Genomic DNA, 18,814 nt, shown 5'->3' with positions numbered 1-18,814 from the left:
GCGGGAATCCCGTGCCGGCCCCGCGCCTCTCTCCTCAGCCATGTTCCCTTCGGCGCCCGCTTCACCCCGCACTCCCGGCGGGTCGGCCCGCAGGAACCTCGGCAGCGCCGCCCCCAGCCCTCTCTCCCGCCCGGGCGGCAGGAAGAACCTGGCCGTCGTGGCGGCAGCCAGCTCGCCGGTGCTGTTCTCCCCGGTGGGGCGGAGGAGCGGTTCCCTCTCCGCCCGGTGAGTCCCTCGGCCGGGCTCGGGGCAGGGGCCGGGGCCGGGCAGCCGCCTTCTCCCTCCGGGCCGTTGCTGAGTCCCCCGGGCCCTTCGGCATCGCCGCCGGGCTGTCTCCCTGCCCCGGCGAGGGGAGGTGGCGTTGGCGCTGGTGGCATTACGGGGGGAGGAGGTGGCGGCCTGCCCCTCCCGGCCCCGGCCGCCCTGCTCGGGGGAGGCCCGCCCGGTTGTTGTCTGGGGAAAGGCTCTGTCCCGCGCGGTGAGGTTACTGTCCCCAAGGATGCGAACAGGCTGGCTTTTCGTTCGCTAAAGTAGCAGTAGTTGTTGAGAGAGCTATTAGGAAGTTAAGCTGGTGATTTTAGAAAAGTAGAAAAAAGTATCATAATTTAAAAAAAAAAAAAAAGGGAAAAAAAGAGCCAAGTGTTCATGTGCTTGCCATCTGAATCTCTTCCTTGAATCTTACAAACACAACCAAAACCCAGATGCAGACATATAGGCTTTGAGTTAGATAAAATCATTTAACCTTACTGGAGGGGAAAAAGTGTCATTTGGTCATGTGTAATAGTCAGCAGTTAGATTGTATTGGTCCTGAGCCTCAGTAGATGTATTAAGGTGTACTTCTAAATGAGCCTAATGAGAGGGCTCTGCATGAAAGCTCTTGCTTTCAGCTATCTATACAAGAAGGTTTAATAACATACTTCATCTCTGCAAACTGTGCCTCATTTTTATATGCTCAAGCCATTGTAGGTTACAACATTGCTGTTTCATTAGTGCAGTTTTGCCATTTGTTGTTCTGCTTGGACATATTGTAAGATACTCTGTATCTCTCTCTGATCATCCTTAAATCTCTTTTCAGTGTCTTCTACAATATCGTTTTGAGATGCATGCGTGCTATGTCATCCTATTACTCGAGAAGCTGTATGTGGAGTTGTCACGATGTTTTCTGTTTTGCCTTTTATTCTGTATTTAGTAACTCAGGTGTTCCTTTTGCTGTTTGACCGTCCTGAATAATATCGTACAGTCAAGGCACTGTCACTCTGGTAGTTGGTTTCTTTTATGACTGCTGAAGATTTTAGACACCAGTACAGGTTTATAGAATGGAAACTTCCCTGAAGTGTATAAATTAGCCTTTCTTTCCTCTGTATGGTTTTTGCTTATCGCTTGCTTTTATACGGGTTTTGGTCTACAGTAAGACATCTCCTCGTATCTCACACCTTGATTTCTTCAGGAATCTTTGATAAGGGATCTTTTTGAAAGATTTTGGGAAATTTAAGTACTTAATATTGTCTGCATTGTATTTGCTGACTTTTTTTTCGGAAAATTCTGTTAGAACTGTTAAGCATGACTTTTCTGTATGAAAAGGAGGAAAAAAAAGTTACTGATCTACATTTGCTCATTTTGCTCATTTACTTTTCTGCAGGAGTAGTAAGACTTTATTAGTCTGGTTTCTTGGGTGCTGTCAGATACTTTGTAGGATATTTGATATACTCTGTTCTCATGCTAACAAATTCCGACTGAAACATTTTATAGATGAACTGTTTTAAGGTTGTTTAAAAGTGGTATTATACATCACAACTATAAGTATACAATACCACATGTTCATTGTTCTAAATACCTCTTATTAGTATTTTAATTTGAGGGTTCTTCAGTGTATCCCTGGTATACAAAAAAAATGAAAATAATAAGAATCTCTGTATTTAAAAAGAAGATAAAATAGTCAAAGTTTAGGCTTCCCCCCAGCTTCCCCTCTCCTCCCTTCCATATGAATCAAAACTGAGATTTAACATGAGCCCCAGATCAGTTTCAGGGTTTCAGAATCTCTTTTCTCAGAAGCAGCTATTTGTTGTTGAGATAAACAAGATTGCCTATTTTTGGGTTTGGGGAACTGTTACTTCAGGTCTGTTTAATATGGTATTTTTCCAAACCGGGTGTCAGGCTTGTCTTCTAGCTATGTGTCATCATCTTTGGGCATTTCTGGGGAGGTCTGTGACATCATTTTACTTGTGAGGAGAAATAAAAAGAGAGCAGTATTTTCTAAGAGCAGAGAAATTTACCTACTTAATCATGTTCAAAAGACAAGACAGGCCTATGCTGTGGTGGAAGATGTGAAGCAGCTTTTATAAATTATATGGTGAAACAAATAATGACTGAAACAGGTAAGAACTCTAACCTCCACAGTAAGACAAGAGCAGTAGAAGTGCTAACTGATCCAAGCTGCCGCAGGTGTTCAAAATGTCGCACAGTGTGTACTGCCCAGCAGTGTTAGAACTGGGGATAGAAATAGGCTCTGCGGTCAAGGAAGAACTTGTTGAGCTTCTCCTGGCGTCATGGATAGCTTTATTCTATAGATAACCAGAATGTAGAGAAGTTCAACAGTGGTTTTGTTGCTGGGTGAGGAATGTATATTCAAAATCAGTTCTTTAGAAAATAAAGGAATTTGATGACAGCTAACAGCTTGTAAGGAGACACCAAATTACTGCTTTAGATGGCGCTCCCAAGAGGGAGCGTGTTTATTTTGTATAAACCCATTTTATCACATCTATTTCTAAACAGATACTAATGAAACAGATACAATGTCTGTTGAAACTGATGAAGAAACAACAAAAAACTAACACTTTTTGTTCTGTTTAAGAGCAACTCCTACCAGAGTTATCCAGCATCCCTCAGCAAGTGAGACTATTAACTATGATGTTAAGGCTTTTGGATCCTCTCTGCCTATTAAGGTTATGGAAGCCCTGAAGAAAGCTGATGGTAAGAACTGATTTTATCTTTCTCATGAAAATTGACAGGCAAGAGAAGTGTGAACATGTTGTTGATGCCATTTAAATGCTGACTTTATAGTGGAAACTGACATGTTTCTGCCTTGGTTTGAATCCAACTTGGTTAACTATGTAACTATAATTGTAATAACACCCTTGTGGGTATGGATGCTTGTAAGTATCCTTCAGGTGCTGTCTTAACTAATGTATTGTAAAATCCAAGGTTATAAAGAAAGCTAATAGGTTTTTTAGTAACTTTTCCTTATTGTTTTTTTTTTCTCACCTATTTCACTTGTTTGGGTTCTGTTGTGTCCTAGAGTGGATGGTCTAATGTTTTTTTGTTTTTTTTTTTTTATTATTTTTAATCCACATTTGTTGCCACTTATAAAAGCCTCAGTGATACAAACCTTTCCCTGAATTCAAGAAATTGGTCTTCTAAACAGTTTTTCCCTGTGGATAAGTTTTCTGTTTGTAGTAAATATAAGAGGAATCAAAAATACATATCTTAAAAAAAAAAAAAAAATCTTAAAATTGCTGAGCAATTTACAAAGTTATTGTAATCTGCTGTAAATTGATGGAAATAGCTTCTAGGATTGTCTTGCTTTTCACTCTCAAAAGCTGAGCATTTGTGAAATGGATATTTAAACTATATGTAGTAATTTGGTATCTTAATCAAATACACGGAAGTTCTAACATGGAATTTAATTTAATAGAAAATATATTTCTTGTTTTCATATGAGAATGAAAGTTTATTGATTTTAAGATTACTCTGCAGTGTTTTAAAAACCTGAGTGCTTTAAAAACATTACTTTTTACGTAGCTGATGACCAGCTGAGCGTTCAAGTGGATGAAAGTGGATGGGCCTGGCTAGTCCATAAGGAGAGGCTGATTATTTGGAAGATTGGTCAGTCTCCAGTAGCTAAGGTAACTGAAAGATCAAGATGGAAAAACTTCTGTTTTACACTAGTTGAACAGGTTATTCAGTTGTGTTTTTTTTAAACCAAGATTTTCTTTATAAATTGGAGTTTGTTTGGTTTCCCCCAAAAGCAGCGGGGTTGAAGTCATGCTAACAACAGTAACTGAAACTCAAGCTTTTGAGGGAGCGGAACGTTTTTATATCCTCTCTTCATTTTTAATTATCACCCTAACACTAAGATTAATTATTTGCATTTTAATAGGTGTGTCTCTTATGTTAGATAGTCTTGCTAAAGCTTATTTTAATAGTTAAAAACTAGTTGACATGTTACAGTTTGGTTTGGATTATTCTGAGACTGATTTTCAACTTGTCAAAAAAAAAAAAAGGTTAGTTTCAGCTTGCTGAACATATATTTAATCTAGGTTTCTTACGTCAAGATTTTCCCCCCCCCCTCTGGGCAGCATTTATTTCAGCATCATTTCAGTGAATAGCAAGTATGGTCAGAGGAAGCCTGTAGTTACAAAATCAATATCTTTCAATTAGTGCAACGTATGTTGATTATACAGATTCTGCACTTACAGTGGAGTGTCAGGTATACACATTCTGGTACTTGTAGACATTTTTCAAGGGATTAAAATTTTTCTAATTGTTTAACTTCAGGGGTGGGGAGGGAGGAGTGTTTCCCCGCTCCACTCTGTTACTACCTAGTGAGCTTTCTCAAGCCATTCTAGTTTAATTTTGGTTTGCTGCCTTGTTAGCATATTGTATTAAGGAATGGTTGAATAATTCCACCTCGGAAAGAAATAATTCAATATTGTAGTGTTGTGAGAAAAACTTAGAAATGACTAAAGAAAAAGAGTAATGTTTGAAAACGTACAAGTAGGTGTTTTTTAGCAGTTTGGTGGTTGTGGCAGCCTTGCTGAATATGTCTTGGGACATTCTTTTGGTTCCCTTACGCAGTGTCTGGGCTAGTTGAAAATTAATTTTTAGCAGGGTCAAAAAGTCTAAAGGCTTTGTGGCAGAAGAATAAATTCTTCCAGTTTCATGTGTATTATGGCATCTCTTTCATTCTTACAGTATGGCATCTCTTTCATTCTTACAGTTGTCTCTGTGCAAGGAACTGCAGCTGCCACCCAGTGACTTCCAGTGGAGTTCTAGTTTAGCAGCTATATCTTGTCTCAGTTCCTCAGGTGAAGCACCTTCTCTGCAGGTGATCAACTTTTAAATTGTAGTGTGTAAAAATACTTTTAGACTAACTTTGAATATATCATATTTTATCAAGTACTTACTTGAAAACTGCATTTGGTGTTGTACTATCTATTCAAAAGGTCATGGTTGATAGTTTATAATAAATATGTTTGAAATAAACAAAATTCTGCTAGTCTTTGCAAATTACACTATTCACATATTATAGGATCAGATTAAATAATAGTTTTCCTAAGGATTACTTGGTGTGCTTTCATAACAAACAAAATACAGTAAACTAAGAAGTATTGTGTTAACAAACACTAGGGCAATCAAATATTCAGTCTAAGCAAGTGCAATTTAAGTGCACGCTGACTGAAAAAGTTGTTCTGCAGTGGTTTAATTCTGAGTACACGTGGATGAGAAGCAAACACCAGCACCCTCCCTTGGCTGGGCTTTCTAAGGAGCTGGCACTGGGAGGACATATGATTTAATGTGCTGACTGGTTGCTTTCCTAAGTGTCTTTTCATAACATACTGTGCTAGAGCGTGAGGTTTGAAGATCGGTTAAGTTTTCTGAAAGTATGTTAATGTGTCTGTTACTATCATTCGTGAAGAAAAGAAGCTCTCATTTTCAGTTTGGGTGTAGTTTTCAGTTAATATATGTTGTGCGCCTAATAAGACTGGATAAGCAGTTGTCTTTGGAAGGAAGAAACAGTACAGAATATGTAATAGGGTCTTTTCTTTTGACTTGTTATTGTGTTACACTTCCCGATGATGAAAAACAATCATAGTGTCTTGTGATTAGCTCTTAAAACTCTAAGTGCTGTATGACTTAGTCATACCCAAAGAAGTTTAAGAGGAAATAAACCTAAACCAAGATTATTTTTTTTTATTTCATCTTTCTTCAGCTTGTGAGCTATGCATGGATACTATGATTTTATAGAGTGAGGTAGAAATATTAGTGGTAGAAAATATTTCACTAAAATGAAAGTTATTAAATAATGGTCAGGAATCACAAAGGACAAAGTGGTGTTTTTATAATTGTTACGATGTTCACTAGCCAACTGTGTTTGTTTTGTGAAGATCTGTGTCTAGTCAAAAATCAGTGAGAAGACTCCAAGGAGCTCAGTAACGGCTTTCAGCTACAGTTCTTCTGTTGTTCTGTGATATTATTATTTTTTTTTTTTTTTCCAACAACTGGTAGATTAGGTACAACGCTTTCTCTCTAAATATCTACTTCAACAGTCTCTTGCTTCATGATTTGAATTTGGTATCTGAGTGATTTCCTGAGTCAGAAGCCCTAACGTAGGCACACTGGGCTTATGTATTTATGAAGGGAAGAGCCACCATGTGATTTGATATTTCTCTTAATGACACTAGAGAGCTTTCTTTACTAAATTATAGTCACATTTTAAGTATTCCATAGTAGCTTGTAACTCTTGGCATCTGGAATTCTCTACAGTCTCTTTTCTTTTCTGTCTTGCAACTGTAAGTTTTGCTTGCATTTTAATAGCAGACCCTAAATTATCAGGAACAAGAACCAGCAGAAAATATTATTGCTAGCAAAATGAACAAGTATAACATGCCCTGCACACATTAAGTTATGTTACAGAATCATTTTGCAATTCAGTTCTAGATTTGTCAGTGTGTATCCATATGTATATATTACTTTTTGTGTGTTTTTCACAGAAAACCTTGATATGTAAAATAACATCTTTTAGTTAAAGCTGCATTCTGATTATTATTACTATCTTGCATGTGCTGTTAATTATTTTCTCACTTCAAGTCTCTGGCAATAATGGTTGCTACCAGCGAAGGTTCTGTGCGCTACTGGCCCAATCTTGCACATGAAGGTTCCTATACAGAGACTTCCACAGACTTTGGAGGCGCTCTGTGCAGTTTCTTAACAGCAGTAAAGGTACAGTACAGTATGATTTATAATACAATACTGCTTTAATTCCTCATTTAAAAATTAAAAAGTGTGCTTTACATTATCAGTCCTAGATCTCCAATAAATGTTGCAATGTGAACTATGAAATATTCTGAGGAGTAATTTCAGACATTGTTGATGAGTGTGATGATCTGAAGTAGCAGAGATGACTGAAGTCATAAATAATAATGTTAAAGTCAGGCAAGCATGCAAGATTCAATTGCAAGGTTGACAGGACTGGTTTGGTACCTCAGCCAATGAGGTGTGTCAGTATTACTACTGTGATTACTTCCTGCTATCACAAAACCAGAGAACTACTTCATCTGAATCCGCAGACCAAGCACTCAGCATCTTGTGGTATAGCTCACTAGTGACTGAATTTGAGAGATTTCTATATGAAAGTAATAAACAAGTATATTATGAATGGTACTCAGAAATCCTTTTTTATGCTGTTGATGTGCCTAAATGGGGAAAACTCTCAAAACGGAATATATAAAAAAAATTCAGTGTGTGTTACAATGTGTGTTCCTTCAAAACACTTTATTTTATAATCTTTTCAGCATCTGCTGTTCATATCCTATATTATAAATATTATTTTAGGGCATCAGCATGTCGTAAACTTTTGTAAACCTAATCAGAAGACAGTGATCTTAATGACAATTTTCTTAAGAGTTTCAAGTGTTAACACTAATATGTACCTACTGTATTAGAGTTGAATTGTGTCCAAGTTTCGGATATCAATATGAGGAATGTAAGGTCTTATCACACCTGTAGTTGAAACATTGACATCAATTCAGAGCTAGAGGAATTATTTTTTTTCCAGAAGAGAGCACTTTTATTAATCGGTGTTCTAAAGCTGCATTACATTATGTATGTGAGAACAGTACTTAATTAGCCATCCTGTCACTGGGCAGATTTAACCTTTAGCAAAATTTTTATATAGTATGATCATGAAAATGGTGCTGGTTTGTTGTTTGGTTTGTTTTTTTTTAATTTATTTTATTTTAGTTTTGTTCTGTGAACGTTTCCTGTACAGGTAAACAGTTCATTTGTTCAGCAACCTCAAGGCCCCTAGTATTCCTTTTTTTTTGAAAATTGTTGTGCATCTAACAGGCTTTGTTTGTTCCCTGTAATATACAAACTTTGACCAGTTTTGAATTAAAGGCACTTTTTTTAATGCCTTGGTGGAGGGCGCATGAAGGCTATGTCTGTGTTAGCAAGTATTTCAGAATCTATAAAGGTTAGTGCTGAGGCAATGCCACTATCTGTAGTGGTCATTCTGGGAGAGGGAGTTGTTATTTTAAACTAGTTCCAGCCTAGCTGCATGAAATGAATGTCTGTTAATGGTCAGACCCCATCCTTGAGTTTAGTTTCATTCAAAGGATGTGCAGCAGATACGCTCACACTGCTCTGTGGTGTGACGTGATCCAGCAGGTAGTATGTGGGGACTCACAGAAGGTCGCTTTAGAAAGACTCTTGTTATTAATTAAAGTGCTAATGTAGATGCACCCATTAGGACAGGCAAGAGATGCACTAACAGAAGTCTCTGCCTCCTGAGTGAGGTATATAAGCGCCTACAGTGGAGTGCATATTTTGCATAATGCACAAGACTTTTTCCACACTTTCTTAGTGCAAAGATAACGCTGTTTTTTATCATTAGGATTACATGAGATTTTAGTTCTCTTGTTAAACTGAAACAGAGTTTCATGGATAAAAATGTCATGCAATGATAAGAAAATGAGTCTCTGCCAGTGCTAAGTACCAGTCAGATGTTTGACTTAGTGCCAATGTTTATTTATTAAAAAGAAAAAATCAAAACCACCACAAAGAAACCCCAACAGAAAACAACTTATTTCTTTGTATCTGCATATTGTCTTCTTTCCTTGTCCGACACCAGCATTGTGATATCTGTTCTCAGTTATACATTCACTAATGCACTAGTAATATTTTAATTACCTGCCACAGTCTTTTTTGACATAACCAGATCGAAGATTTGTTATGCTGTTCATTTAGATTAGTGTACTATAGGATAAGATGCTATTTTAAAAAAAAAAGTTATAGTATGCTTAGTAACACTTCAAGTTTTAAATGCGCACATGGAAGTTGAGTGTTATTTAATTCATAATTTGATATACGAATATTACATGTAGTAGTGCCTATAGAGATTGATTAAATGTATTGTCTTTTCATATTTTTCAAAAATATAATTTAAAATTTAAAAAAGTATACTGTGAGCTATACACTGCACTGATTCAAGCATAGAGAATAATTTGGAAAATTTGTTTAAATGTTTTTTTTTTGTGATTAATGCTCTCTTTTTTTTTTATTTATTTTGTGTCTTGTTCTTTTTTAAGTGTTTACCCTTGTGAGCTGACATAAAGAGTTTTATCTGACGCTAGAATTCTTTTGGGAGTGTGATTTTAATTTTTTTTTAATACAGTTGCTTTTTCTTTTTGTTAGGGAGGAAGCTTTATTTTATCTTCTTCCAGAGGCCAGCTAGTTCGATTGATACCAGACAGTTCTGGCAAGATTTATCAGCATGCCCTGCCACAGGGCCAGGGCATGTTTTCTGGAATTGGTAGAAAGGTTTCTTCTCTTCTGGGTATATTGTCTCCTGGACATGATGCTGTGGTAAGCTTGAAAAACATTCATATGCTTTGATTTCTCTCTGTAATTTCTAGCCTCAGTGTTTAAGAAAGAAGAAGCCTGTGTAAGGATATATGATAACCAAAAAAAAGAGACAAGACAACTCATTTATGTTAGTTATTTTTTTTTTAAATTTGGAAGAAAGAGAGAAGCCAAATAAATCTCTATGCTTTGTAAAGGAGAACGCTGACTTGCTCTTTAGATCTGAATAAAAGTAGCCTTTAAAGTAGTAATACTTCCTGGGGAACATGCAATGATACAAAGTCTTGCCTCTTTCTAGGAATAGCCTCATTACTACTTGAAGAAACTAAAAGTAACATGTAATTTTACTTTTCTGATTTAGGGTTGCCAAGGGATGGTGATTGGGTTGAGCTTTGTCAGTGAATTCCACATAAGTTGGAAAGTATGAGAAACGTACTTACTATAGATGTTCTTATGTCTATAAAATAAGACTGCTCTGGAAATTATCGTAATACTCTCATCTTGTAGTGTAACTTGTATAGGTTGCCCAGGAAAGTGATTATTTTTTTTTTTTTTTGGCGGACTGAGAGTGGTGTAGATTGTTGCATCCAAATATTAAGGCTGTGCTTTAACCTTTTTAGCTTTTTCTTTTTTAAATGCAGATTTCTAGTGTTCTCTGGGATAAAGAGAGATCAAGCTTTTATATGCTAACAAGTTCAAATCTATATAAATGGGAGATTGAGGATTCATCAGAACGTTATATTCTCAGCTGGGATATCAACAGGATCCTGAAAGAACATATTACAGATGCAATTTGGGTAAGCTTACCTGGAAGGGATTTGTGTGTTTGTTTAGTTAATAGCCTATTTATGTATAGTTTTAAGTCAGTTGAATTGTTTTTTAGGGTTCTGAAAGTAACTATGAAGATATCAAAGGAGGAGTAAATATACAATACATGGATTTGCAACAGAATCGGTAAGGAATTACACTTGCATCTGGTAGGACTTATGTTAATGAGATAAATGTCTTCTGTTTTCTTGCGAAAACTTTATATAATTGCAAATTAATTTTTTTGAGTGCCACTGTTGATAAAATAAACATATCGTATTAGATAAATAGATTATCCTATACTTCACACTATCGTTCTCTTTAGCATTACAAATTCATTACCTAAGAATAATTCCTTTCACTTTTTTTAGTGTCCTTTTTTTAGTGTCATTTTATCAGGTTTGGGTATTTGTTTTGTCTTGATATCACAAAGAGAGCAAGTAAGCAATTGTAACTTGTTCCAGCAAATGCAGAGAATTCAGTATCTCTTGTGATTTTATGTAATTAAATTAAATACAAGTGCCTTGGTTCAGTTTTATACTGCAGCATAAATACTGTTAATAAAAGAGCTTGAAATAACAAATAGTATAGTCGTTCGTTCTGAAAAAAAAAATACAATATTGGAAAACATTTATTTGTAATTGTACTTAAAGATCTTGGGTTTTGTGTGGTAGACTGTGAGCAAGTAAAATACGTAATAATCATCTCTCAATGGTGTGACATCTGTTGTTGAATAGTGATGGACTGGTGATACTTGCTGCAGCATGGCATCCTGGAGATCGTCCGTGTCTTGTCTACTACACTCTGATAACAGTAGAAGATAAAGGCTACCAGATGTCTGATGATGTTGTTGTGGAGGTCACACAGTATAATCCATCTTTTCAGGTATGCAAATGAATGCTCTGAAACTGAGTGTTTCAGAATATTCCTATGCATAAATCAGCTATGACACTTTTGTCTAAAGGAAAATCAGGTTCTCTGTCTTAAGGTTGTTCTTGGAATATGTATTCGTAGTATTCTGAGGAAAATGTGTCCTAGTATCTTTCAGTGTTTAATAGTAACTGTATATAAAGTTTATACTTTACATTTTAAGGTATAACATAAACCCCCCTCAAAAATAGAATTCTAAACACCTGATTATTACTGATTTATTTTAATTTTTGTCCTGTCTGTGAAAGTTTCTACAGAGTAATTTTATGATATACTCATGCAGTCCACTTAGAACAGATTTCAGACTCTGTTGAGACTCTTGTAAGCAGGACAAGGAATTAAGAAATCTGTGTTTTGATCCTTGCTAGACAACTGGCTTGCTGGGAGGGGAGGACACGTTGGTTGTCCTTAAGTTGCCTCATTTGTGCTATCTCTTCTGGAAGCATAAACTTGGGCATTAACTAACTTTGGTAAACTTCTTCCACTCTCCCCCCTCTCCTCTCTGCCTGTAATGGCATTTTAAAATTGAATCTTAACATGGAAGGAGAGTGTGAAAACTGTAGACTAAATGATCTGTTTACTTATCTCCCCATGTGAAATTAGTAATAATTGAATATACATAAAATTAAAAAACCCCAGGAGCTTAAGTTTTAGGGCAAATTAAAAGTGGTTTTGTTTGTTTTTTATTTTAGGTTATAAGTTATATCCATATCTTCTTGTTAAAAATTAAAACAAATTCAGGCAACTTACATCTAAAATTTTAAAGGCTGATTTTTGTTTAAGATTTTGATTATACATGTGATATTCTTTGTATGTATTGCTTTCAGTCAGAAGAGGAAGTGTTGTGCTGTCTGGTAGTCCCAGATTACTTCAGCCATGGTGCTTACCTCTATAAGGAAGATGAAGTGTTTGCTTGTTCCACTGGAACTGGAAGAATTTCTTTACCACAGGAGAAAATCATATTTGGCATACAAGGTAACATGCAGGGGGGAAAAAAAAATCACATTTCATTGATACTTTCTAATTGAATGTTTTTACAGTATTTAGATTTCTCAGAGAGCAGAATCATATTTATGGTCCTTTTTCTTTTTATGAAATCTTTCAAGTTGAGAGTTTCTCATGAGCGTATGGAGAAAACATGACATAGAATCATAGAATAACATCCAGTATTGTTATCACTTACTCTGTGGTGGTTTTGGCTGAAAATGAAGTATGCTATATGAAGGAGTGGGGGTTTTGTTTGTGGGGGGTTTTGCCCTCTTCATTTACTGTGGGTGTTGGCTGTTTTGTTTTGTTTTGTTTTTTCTTTGAAGTTAACTTTGTGTTGAGGCTTAGCCTAAAATTCATAGTAGGTGCCTGTGTCGGATGTCTCTATGTCATCCTTGACCATCAGAGGTGTTTTCAAGTAGGACACGCACATCGGTCCTTAGGTAGAATTGGAACCACCTGAATCTTGATTATTTTCTTTTCTTCTTTGTTTCTTTAAACTTGCAGTATGTGGAAATCTGCATCTTAAGTAGCAAATAGTATCCACAATTTCTGTAAGTCGGGTGGAGCTGTCAGTTACTGTTAGTTCCTTCATGACAAAATTTAATAATTGTCTATGAAACTGCTACATTTTGTTCTTAAAGTGGCATTTATGTGCTTTTTTTCTTTTTCTTTTTTCTTTTTTTTCCTCTCCCCTCATCATAGGAGATAGCATTTTAGGAGCAGGTTCCTGTACTAGCCTCCCCATCTTCTTTACCAAAAAAAGTGGACTTCTCACCATCTTGTCCAGGGAAAACATTTCTGTGCTTCCTGAAGACCTGGAAGAATCCCTGTCCTCTTCTGTTGCAGGACCAAGAAGTGAGGTAATGGTTGTTTGCTTGGCTACTTGAAAACTGAGGGTAGAAATAAAATGTTTTCTGGCAGTTTTGAATTTTTGCTGTGGAAATCCTAGCTTGTTTGAGTTGTAAAGGGTTTTTTTAAATAGAGACTCAAACACTTGTAATGAAAGCAGTTTTCAAAACCCAAGAAATTTTACATCATATGCTGGTTTGAGTAACTTTTTTGTATTTTTTTTTTTTTTTAATTTGAGACTTCTATGAAATTTGTATTTTTTTTCATGTAGAGGTATGTCACTATATAACACTAAGAAAAGTTGTTATAATATATAAATATAACACTTGTTTTTATGGCTGATAGTACTCATGAATAACTTGTAAGTTCTGTCAAAAATGGTGGGTTTCAATGTTTAAATATTTAAAATTACTATAGAACGGTGAAATAAGTTGGCATAAATTCCTTTTGCAGTTTATGTAAATTTTATTCATTTATGCTTGAGGTCAAACCCCTGTGTGACTTTCATTGCAATGTACCTTGTAGGCTTATGTTTGGCTTAATGAACACAACTGCTTCCAGGTGGCATTTGTTTTTTAAAATCTGTGTTGTTGCTACATAGAAAGATTGTTTTAATTTCATGATGAAGGTTGATATTTGTCTTTCAGCTGAAGTTTTTACTTTGCATTTTCAGAGTCCTGCATTTGATGCAACCAGTAGGCTTGAAATTATAGCTCAAGAAGATAAGACTAAATTACTGAAAGCTGCTTTTCTACAGCACTGCAGGTAGAAACTGCACTTGATTTTTGAGGCTTTGTTTGCTATTCTTGAAGGCACTCTGATATTTGAGTAAGAGGTTGTCTTGGTAAAGATACTCTTGTGGTGTTTTAAGTAAAAGCTATTTTAACGATACACATACATCTTCATTAGGAAAGTATTAGATACATCTTGAGCTAGTGAAGGAGTGATATGTGCTAGAAAGGAGCAAACTTGTATAATCTCGATGACTTTTCATTTACTCTACATAAATTCTGTGGTGTTACATTACTGCCAGTGAAACAACTTCAAACTTCAATATTTTGACTTCTTCTAGTAAGTGGTCTTTTGTTGTTAAATATTCTTTCCTTTTCTTCTTCTCTTTTATTTGCATAGCTGTTTTCAGTAATACTTCCGAATATGTTTAATTACTACTTATGTGGCTGTGAAGAATAACTAGCATGGCAGATTCTGTGGCAAGATGGTATCTTTTTTTTTAGATTGACTGATATGGGCGAAGTGGGAGTGGAAGGAAATACGTGTTCGTCAGACTATCCTGATTAAAGCAACCTGACTATTGGGAGGCATGCAGTGCCTCTGAAAGGTTTGATGTAGACATGAGTGATGTAAACAAAAGAGGAAGAGGAGAGATAAGAAGATAAACAGAGCTGTAGACCTAGTATAATTATATTTAGAGGGGATTGTTTTCAATATATATTTATTTAAAAAAAAACCTCAACCCACAAACCCTCTTACAACTAATCTCCTTAAAGAGTCTTAAAACTTGGAAAGACTAGATTTGAGTAACAGGAAGTAGGAGTGCTTTTGACAGAGCTGTATGTGAGGTAGAAGATTATGAAGGGGATTAGGCGCATATAATAAAGGATATCAAGACAAGATCTGTAAACATGCACAGAATTTAGAAATAAAATCTATACGTATTCACAAGTGGACATGTCAGTATACAGAACTGCGGTTGAAGATGGTTGTAGGTGACTGGAGTAGCTAAGGTCTGAGAGCACAGGTAACAAATATGAAAGTTGGTATCACTGAGGATGTGAACAAGGGGGTTGGAAACAAGGTCAGAAGAAGGTAGGAGGTAGTAAGGAAAACAATGTCAAACAGTATGAAAGTTTAATGTTATTTTGATTAAAATCTGGGTTATATTTATGAAACTAGAATAAATTAATAATTTGATGTGTATAGTATTGATTCAGATTTTTCCAGAAAAATAGTATGGTAAAATGGATGGGGAGATCTTCCACAGAACAGATGTAGCTATGGCCTGTCCAGAGGGCGAAGTAGTTGATGCAGAGCAAATAATGGAAGGTTGTTTAACAGAAGATTAAGTATATTCCAGTTTTTAAAAGTATAGTTTGTTTTAGTAAACCTTTGTGCAATTTCTGGATGCACTGCTGTTTTTTTTATTTTATTTCAAGATACCGTGATCATAGAAACATTCAAACTGAAAGTCCCACAAAAGTTAGAAGTATTTCCAAAATCGGATGATGTATTGGGATCACAGTATCCCTTCTCAGTGAGAATACTATAATTTTTAGTCACAAATAGTCACAAAATTAAATCAGTGCTTTTTGTGAATATTGTGTACTTGCGCAGAGTTCTTCAGTACAATTTCATATGTTGGAGATTTAAGCATTTGGATGCTTCTTACTCTTTTACTTACTGACCTGAATAGAGAAGGATTTTCTGAAATTATAGGAAATAAGGGCAATGCATTATATTTGCTGAAGCATTTTCCTGGGAGCTTTTACTCTATTGCCATTTGTGGGAGTGATTACATGTACTTTTGGGAGGATTTTGAAGCAATCAATAGAAAGTCGGTGACTTAGCTACCAGAGACATCCAGACTTAGCTACGTGGTGCATCTTTTCTCTTAAATAGTAATAAAAGGGATAAAAAAAAAAAAAGTTACTTGAAACACTTTGTGGCTTGTGCTTTTTTGCTTTATAGACTTTGCAGTCTACTTGCTTTAGAAGAATCAGAATACCTTTTATCCATAGAATCAGTAATTTAAAGATAGCCCAAACAGCGCTTGATGTTTATAATCTAAAGCACTTTACAAAAAGCCTATCAGAAAATCCTACTAATGGAGCGGTTCTTGTTCCTATAATCCTATCTATTGTTTTTATTTCACATACTTTGTATTTATTTTATTTCAGGAAAGATGTCATCAATGCACAAAGCATGGTAGTTGAGCTTTTTCCAAGTAATGCAGATCTGGATTCTGATGCTGAACTGGATAGGGCAGTGACTCAGATCAGTGTGGACTTAATGGATGATTACCCTGCCTCTGATCCAAGATGGGCTGAATCTGTACCTGCAGGTAAACATAATGGTATAGAGGGGTTTTGCTGAGGTTTTGGTGTTGGTTGTGTTGGGTTGTTTGGTTTTTTGGGGGGGAAAAACTGTCTATAGTACTCTAGATAAAATCGGAGTTTAAGCTTTGCAAAAAAGGCATAGGTGTCCTTTGCCATCTTCCACCATTAGATATGTTTTCAGAAAGGCTAAAAAATGCATCCTGTGGGACTGCCAGATAAACTTGCAGTCTACTGTAATTAGTTCTTGACTTCATATAGAAAACACAAACAGCAAAAAAAAAAAAAAACATTTCTGAGAAGGGTACTTTATGCAAGGAACAGTTGGTGTCACTTTCATGTTTCCATGATTCCTTGGACCAATCTAAATTACTTTCCACAAATAAATGTGTTGAGAGAAAGAGTTTGTTCATGCTTAGCCCTTTGTTAACGTGGCTGCGCAGCTTCTGGTAGGCTTGGATCCTGGGTAGAGTGAGCTTGTATCCCTCTGGGGCATTGGTATTTGTGTCTGCTTGAAAGAGGACTGGAGAAATTTATTTTGGAGTATTTGTTCTATGGAAAGGGTTAAAGCAGACGTGTTTTCAGCAAGCAACTTTGTTCATGCTTCCCTGTCTCTTATGAACAGTGTTAATTTGAAACTGTCCCCAGGACCTCTAGGCAGCAATTTCCAGTTACTGAGCAGAGACTGAGTTTGAGAGTTCATCTAGTAAATAGTTACAGATGGATGATGCTTCCTGCTGTTGTTTCAGTGTGGCAGTCAGTTAGAAATTGTCAAGCATCAGGTACTTAGTATTTTCTGAATCAACTTTGTTTTTAATTCATCAGTTTATCCGCATTTTTTCCTGGTTAAAGCAAGAAGTGAAAATTGATAGCTTCTTGGAAATAGTCTTGCTAATTTTGCTCGTAGTGATAGTTCTTGTGAGGTTTTTGTCTCTTATTAGTCTTTTGGTTTAAAGCACAGTTAGAATATACAAAAATTCTGAAGTACAAAAATAATTTGGGCTCCAGAGAACTCTGCTAAGGTGAGATATTTAGACTCATAGCATTGTCTAGGTTGGAAGGGACCTTTAAGATCATCGAGTCCAACCATCAACCCAACACTGCCAAAACCACTACTAAACCATGTCCCTAAGTGCCATGTCTACATGTGTTTTAAATACCTGCAGGGATGGTGACTCCACCACTTCCCTGGGCAGCCTGCTCCAATGTTTGATAACTCTTTTGGTGAAGAAATTTTTCCTAATATCCATCCTAAACCTCCCCTGGCGTAACTTGAGGCCATTTGTGGGGATACTTTTGAGGAAACTTTCATCATCCTTACTGACTGCTTTAAGGACCTGATTGTCCAGACTGAAATGTTAGCTGATTTTTCAGATGTGAGCTCGTTTGAGGAAGAATAAAAATAGAGTGGTGCTGGGCAACCACTTATGTTGTGCAGTGGATTTGTGCAGGCAACCCAGAGTCAATTAGGCCTGAATGCCTGTTAACGCTATTCTGTAGTACCTGTGGTCTACAGCATAATAAATTTAGCAATAGCTAGTCCACAGTGAAGATAAAAATTTGAATCTTAATCTTACTGAAACTTGAATAAGCTGGTGAGCTGCTGTTTTAGCAGCATAATGGATTGAGTGCTTCAGAATAGTTGTACTGATTTAAAGATACTTGATTTCTTCTGAAGGCTTTACTTCAGCTATGACAGAGTTCAAAAAACACATTAAAAATAGCACGGTAAGCAATATATAAATGTGTTTGCATATATTTTAAAAAGTACCAGTGCAGTAACGCTATAGAAATATGTTTACCTCAGCAGCAAAAAAAAAAATACTTATCAAAGAAATGAAGATATCAAGTGCTCTTACCTAAGATTTTTCTCTTTTTAGAAGCAGCTGGTTTCACCAACACATCTCTCATTCTTCTTCATCAGCTAGAGGATAAGACAAAAGCACATTCCCTCTTCATTGAGTTTCTTCATCAGGTAAAATTCTACCATTCTTTTGGTATCAGCACCCATGGTAGAGTATTGTTTTGTCTTAAAGTAATTCTTTTAGAACACTGTTTAAAGTGCATGTGATGGTTTGTGTTTGTTTTTGTTTTTTAATAAAAGGTTGGTATATTTGAACGTCTGGGCAGTTTTCCAGTACGAGGGATGCCGATGGCAACTCGATTGTTGCTCTGTGAGCACGCAGAGAAGCTAGCAGCAGCTATTGTTCTCAAGAATCACCACTCCAGGCTGCCCGATCTAGTGAATGCTGCTATACTGATCGCATTAAACAAAAGAGAATGTGATGTTCCACCAAGTCTTACCCCTGCAGATGTGTTCTTTCGAGAGGTAAGAAACCTATTATTTATGAATCATTATATAGTATTGCATGTAGTAAAAGTTGCAATGCATTAATATATACTTTGAAACTTTTCCCTTTAAAGGGAAATAGTGTAAAGTTGAATTGATTTTTAAATAGGGATGGTGTGGTAGTGTTTTCCTCACTTTAGTATACGTATTTTTTTATGTCTGCAGCTGAAGCATGAAT

At 36.2% G+C, this 18,814-nt stretch overlaps 1 protein-coding gene across 1 annotated transcript in view; it reads left to right on the top strand.

Moving 5' to 3' along the window:
• Window positions 1-40: 40 nt before the first annotated feature.
• The window catches only part of NUP133 (nucleoporin 133), a gene marked incomplete at its 5' end in the record, with an annotated part of 35,359 nt that continues 16,585 nt past the window's right edge, over window positions 41-18,814 (top strand). Inside the window, 15 exons of the mRNA XM_082480440.1 lie at window positions 41-225; window positions 2,852-2,970; window positions 3,799-3,902; window positions 4,997-5,104; window positions 6,868-6,999; window positions 9,472-9,642; window positions 10,281-10,436; window positions 10,523-10,593; window positions 11,184-11,331; window positions 12,204-12,351; window positions 13,069-13,226; window positions 13,889-13,980; window positions 16,131-16,294; window positions 18,167-18,261; window positions 18,391-18,615. Coding sequence (XP_082336566.1) covers window positions 41-225; window positions 2,852-2,970; window positions 3,799-3,902; window positions 4,997-5,104; window positions 6,868-6,999; window positions 9,472-9,642; window positions 10,281-10,436; window positions 10,523-10,593; window positions 11,184-11,331; window positions 12,204-12,351; window positions 13,069-13,226; window positions 13,889-13,980; window positions 16,131-16,294; window positions 18,167-18,261; window positions 18,391-18,615 — 2,076 coding nt within the window. The remainder of the gene's footprint in view (window positions 226-2,851; window positions 2,971-3,798; window positions 3,903-4,996; window positions 5,105-6,867; window positions 7,000-9,471; window positions 9,643-10,280; window positions 10,437-10,522; window positions 10,594-11,183; window positions 11,332-12,203; window positions 12,352-13,068; window positions 13,227-13,888; window positions 13,981-16,130; window positions 16,295-18,166; window positions 18,262-18,390; window positions 18,616-18,814) is intronic.

This window comes from Vanellus vanellus, assembly GCF_965231255.1.
Source record: "Vanellus vanellus genome assembly, chromosome: 3".
NCBI classification, from domain to species: Eukaryota; Metazoa; Chordata; class Aves; order Charadriiformes; family Charadriidae; genus Vanellus; species Vanellus vanellus.
The sequence above is the reverse complement of the archived record's forward strand: the minus strand, read 5'-3'. Positions and strand labels throughout refer to the sequence as shown.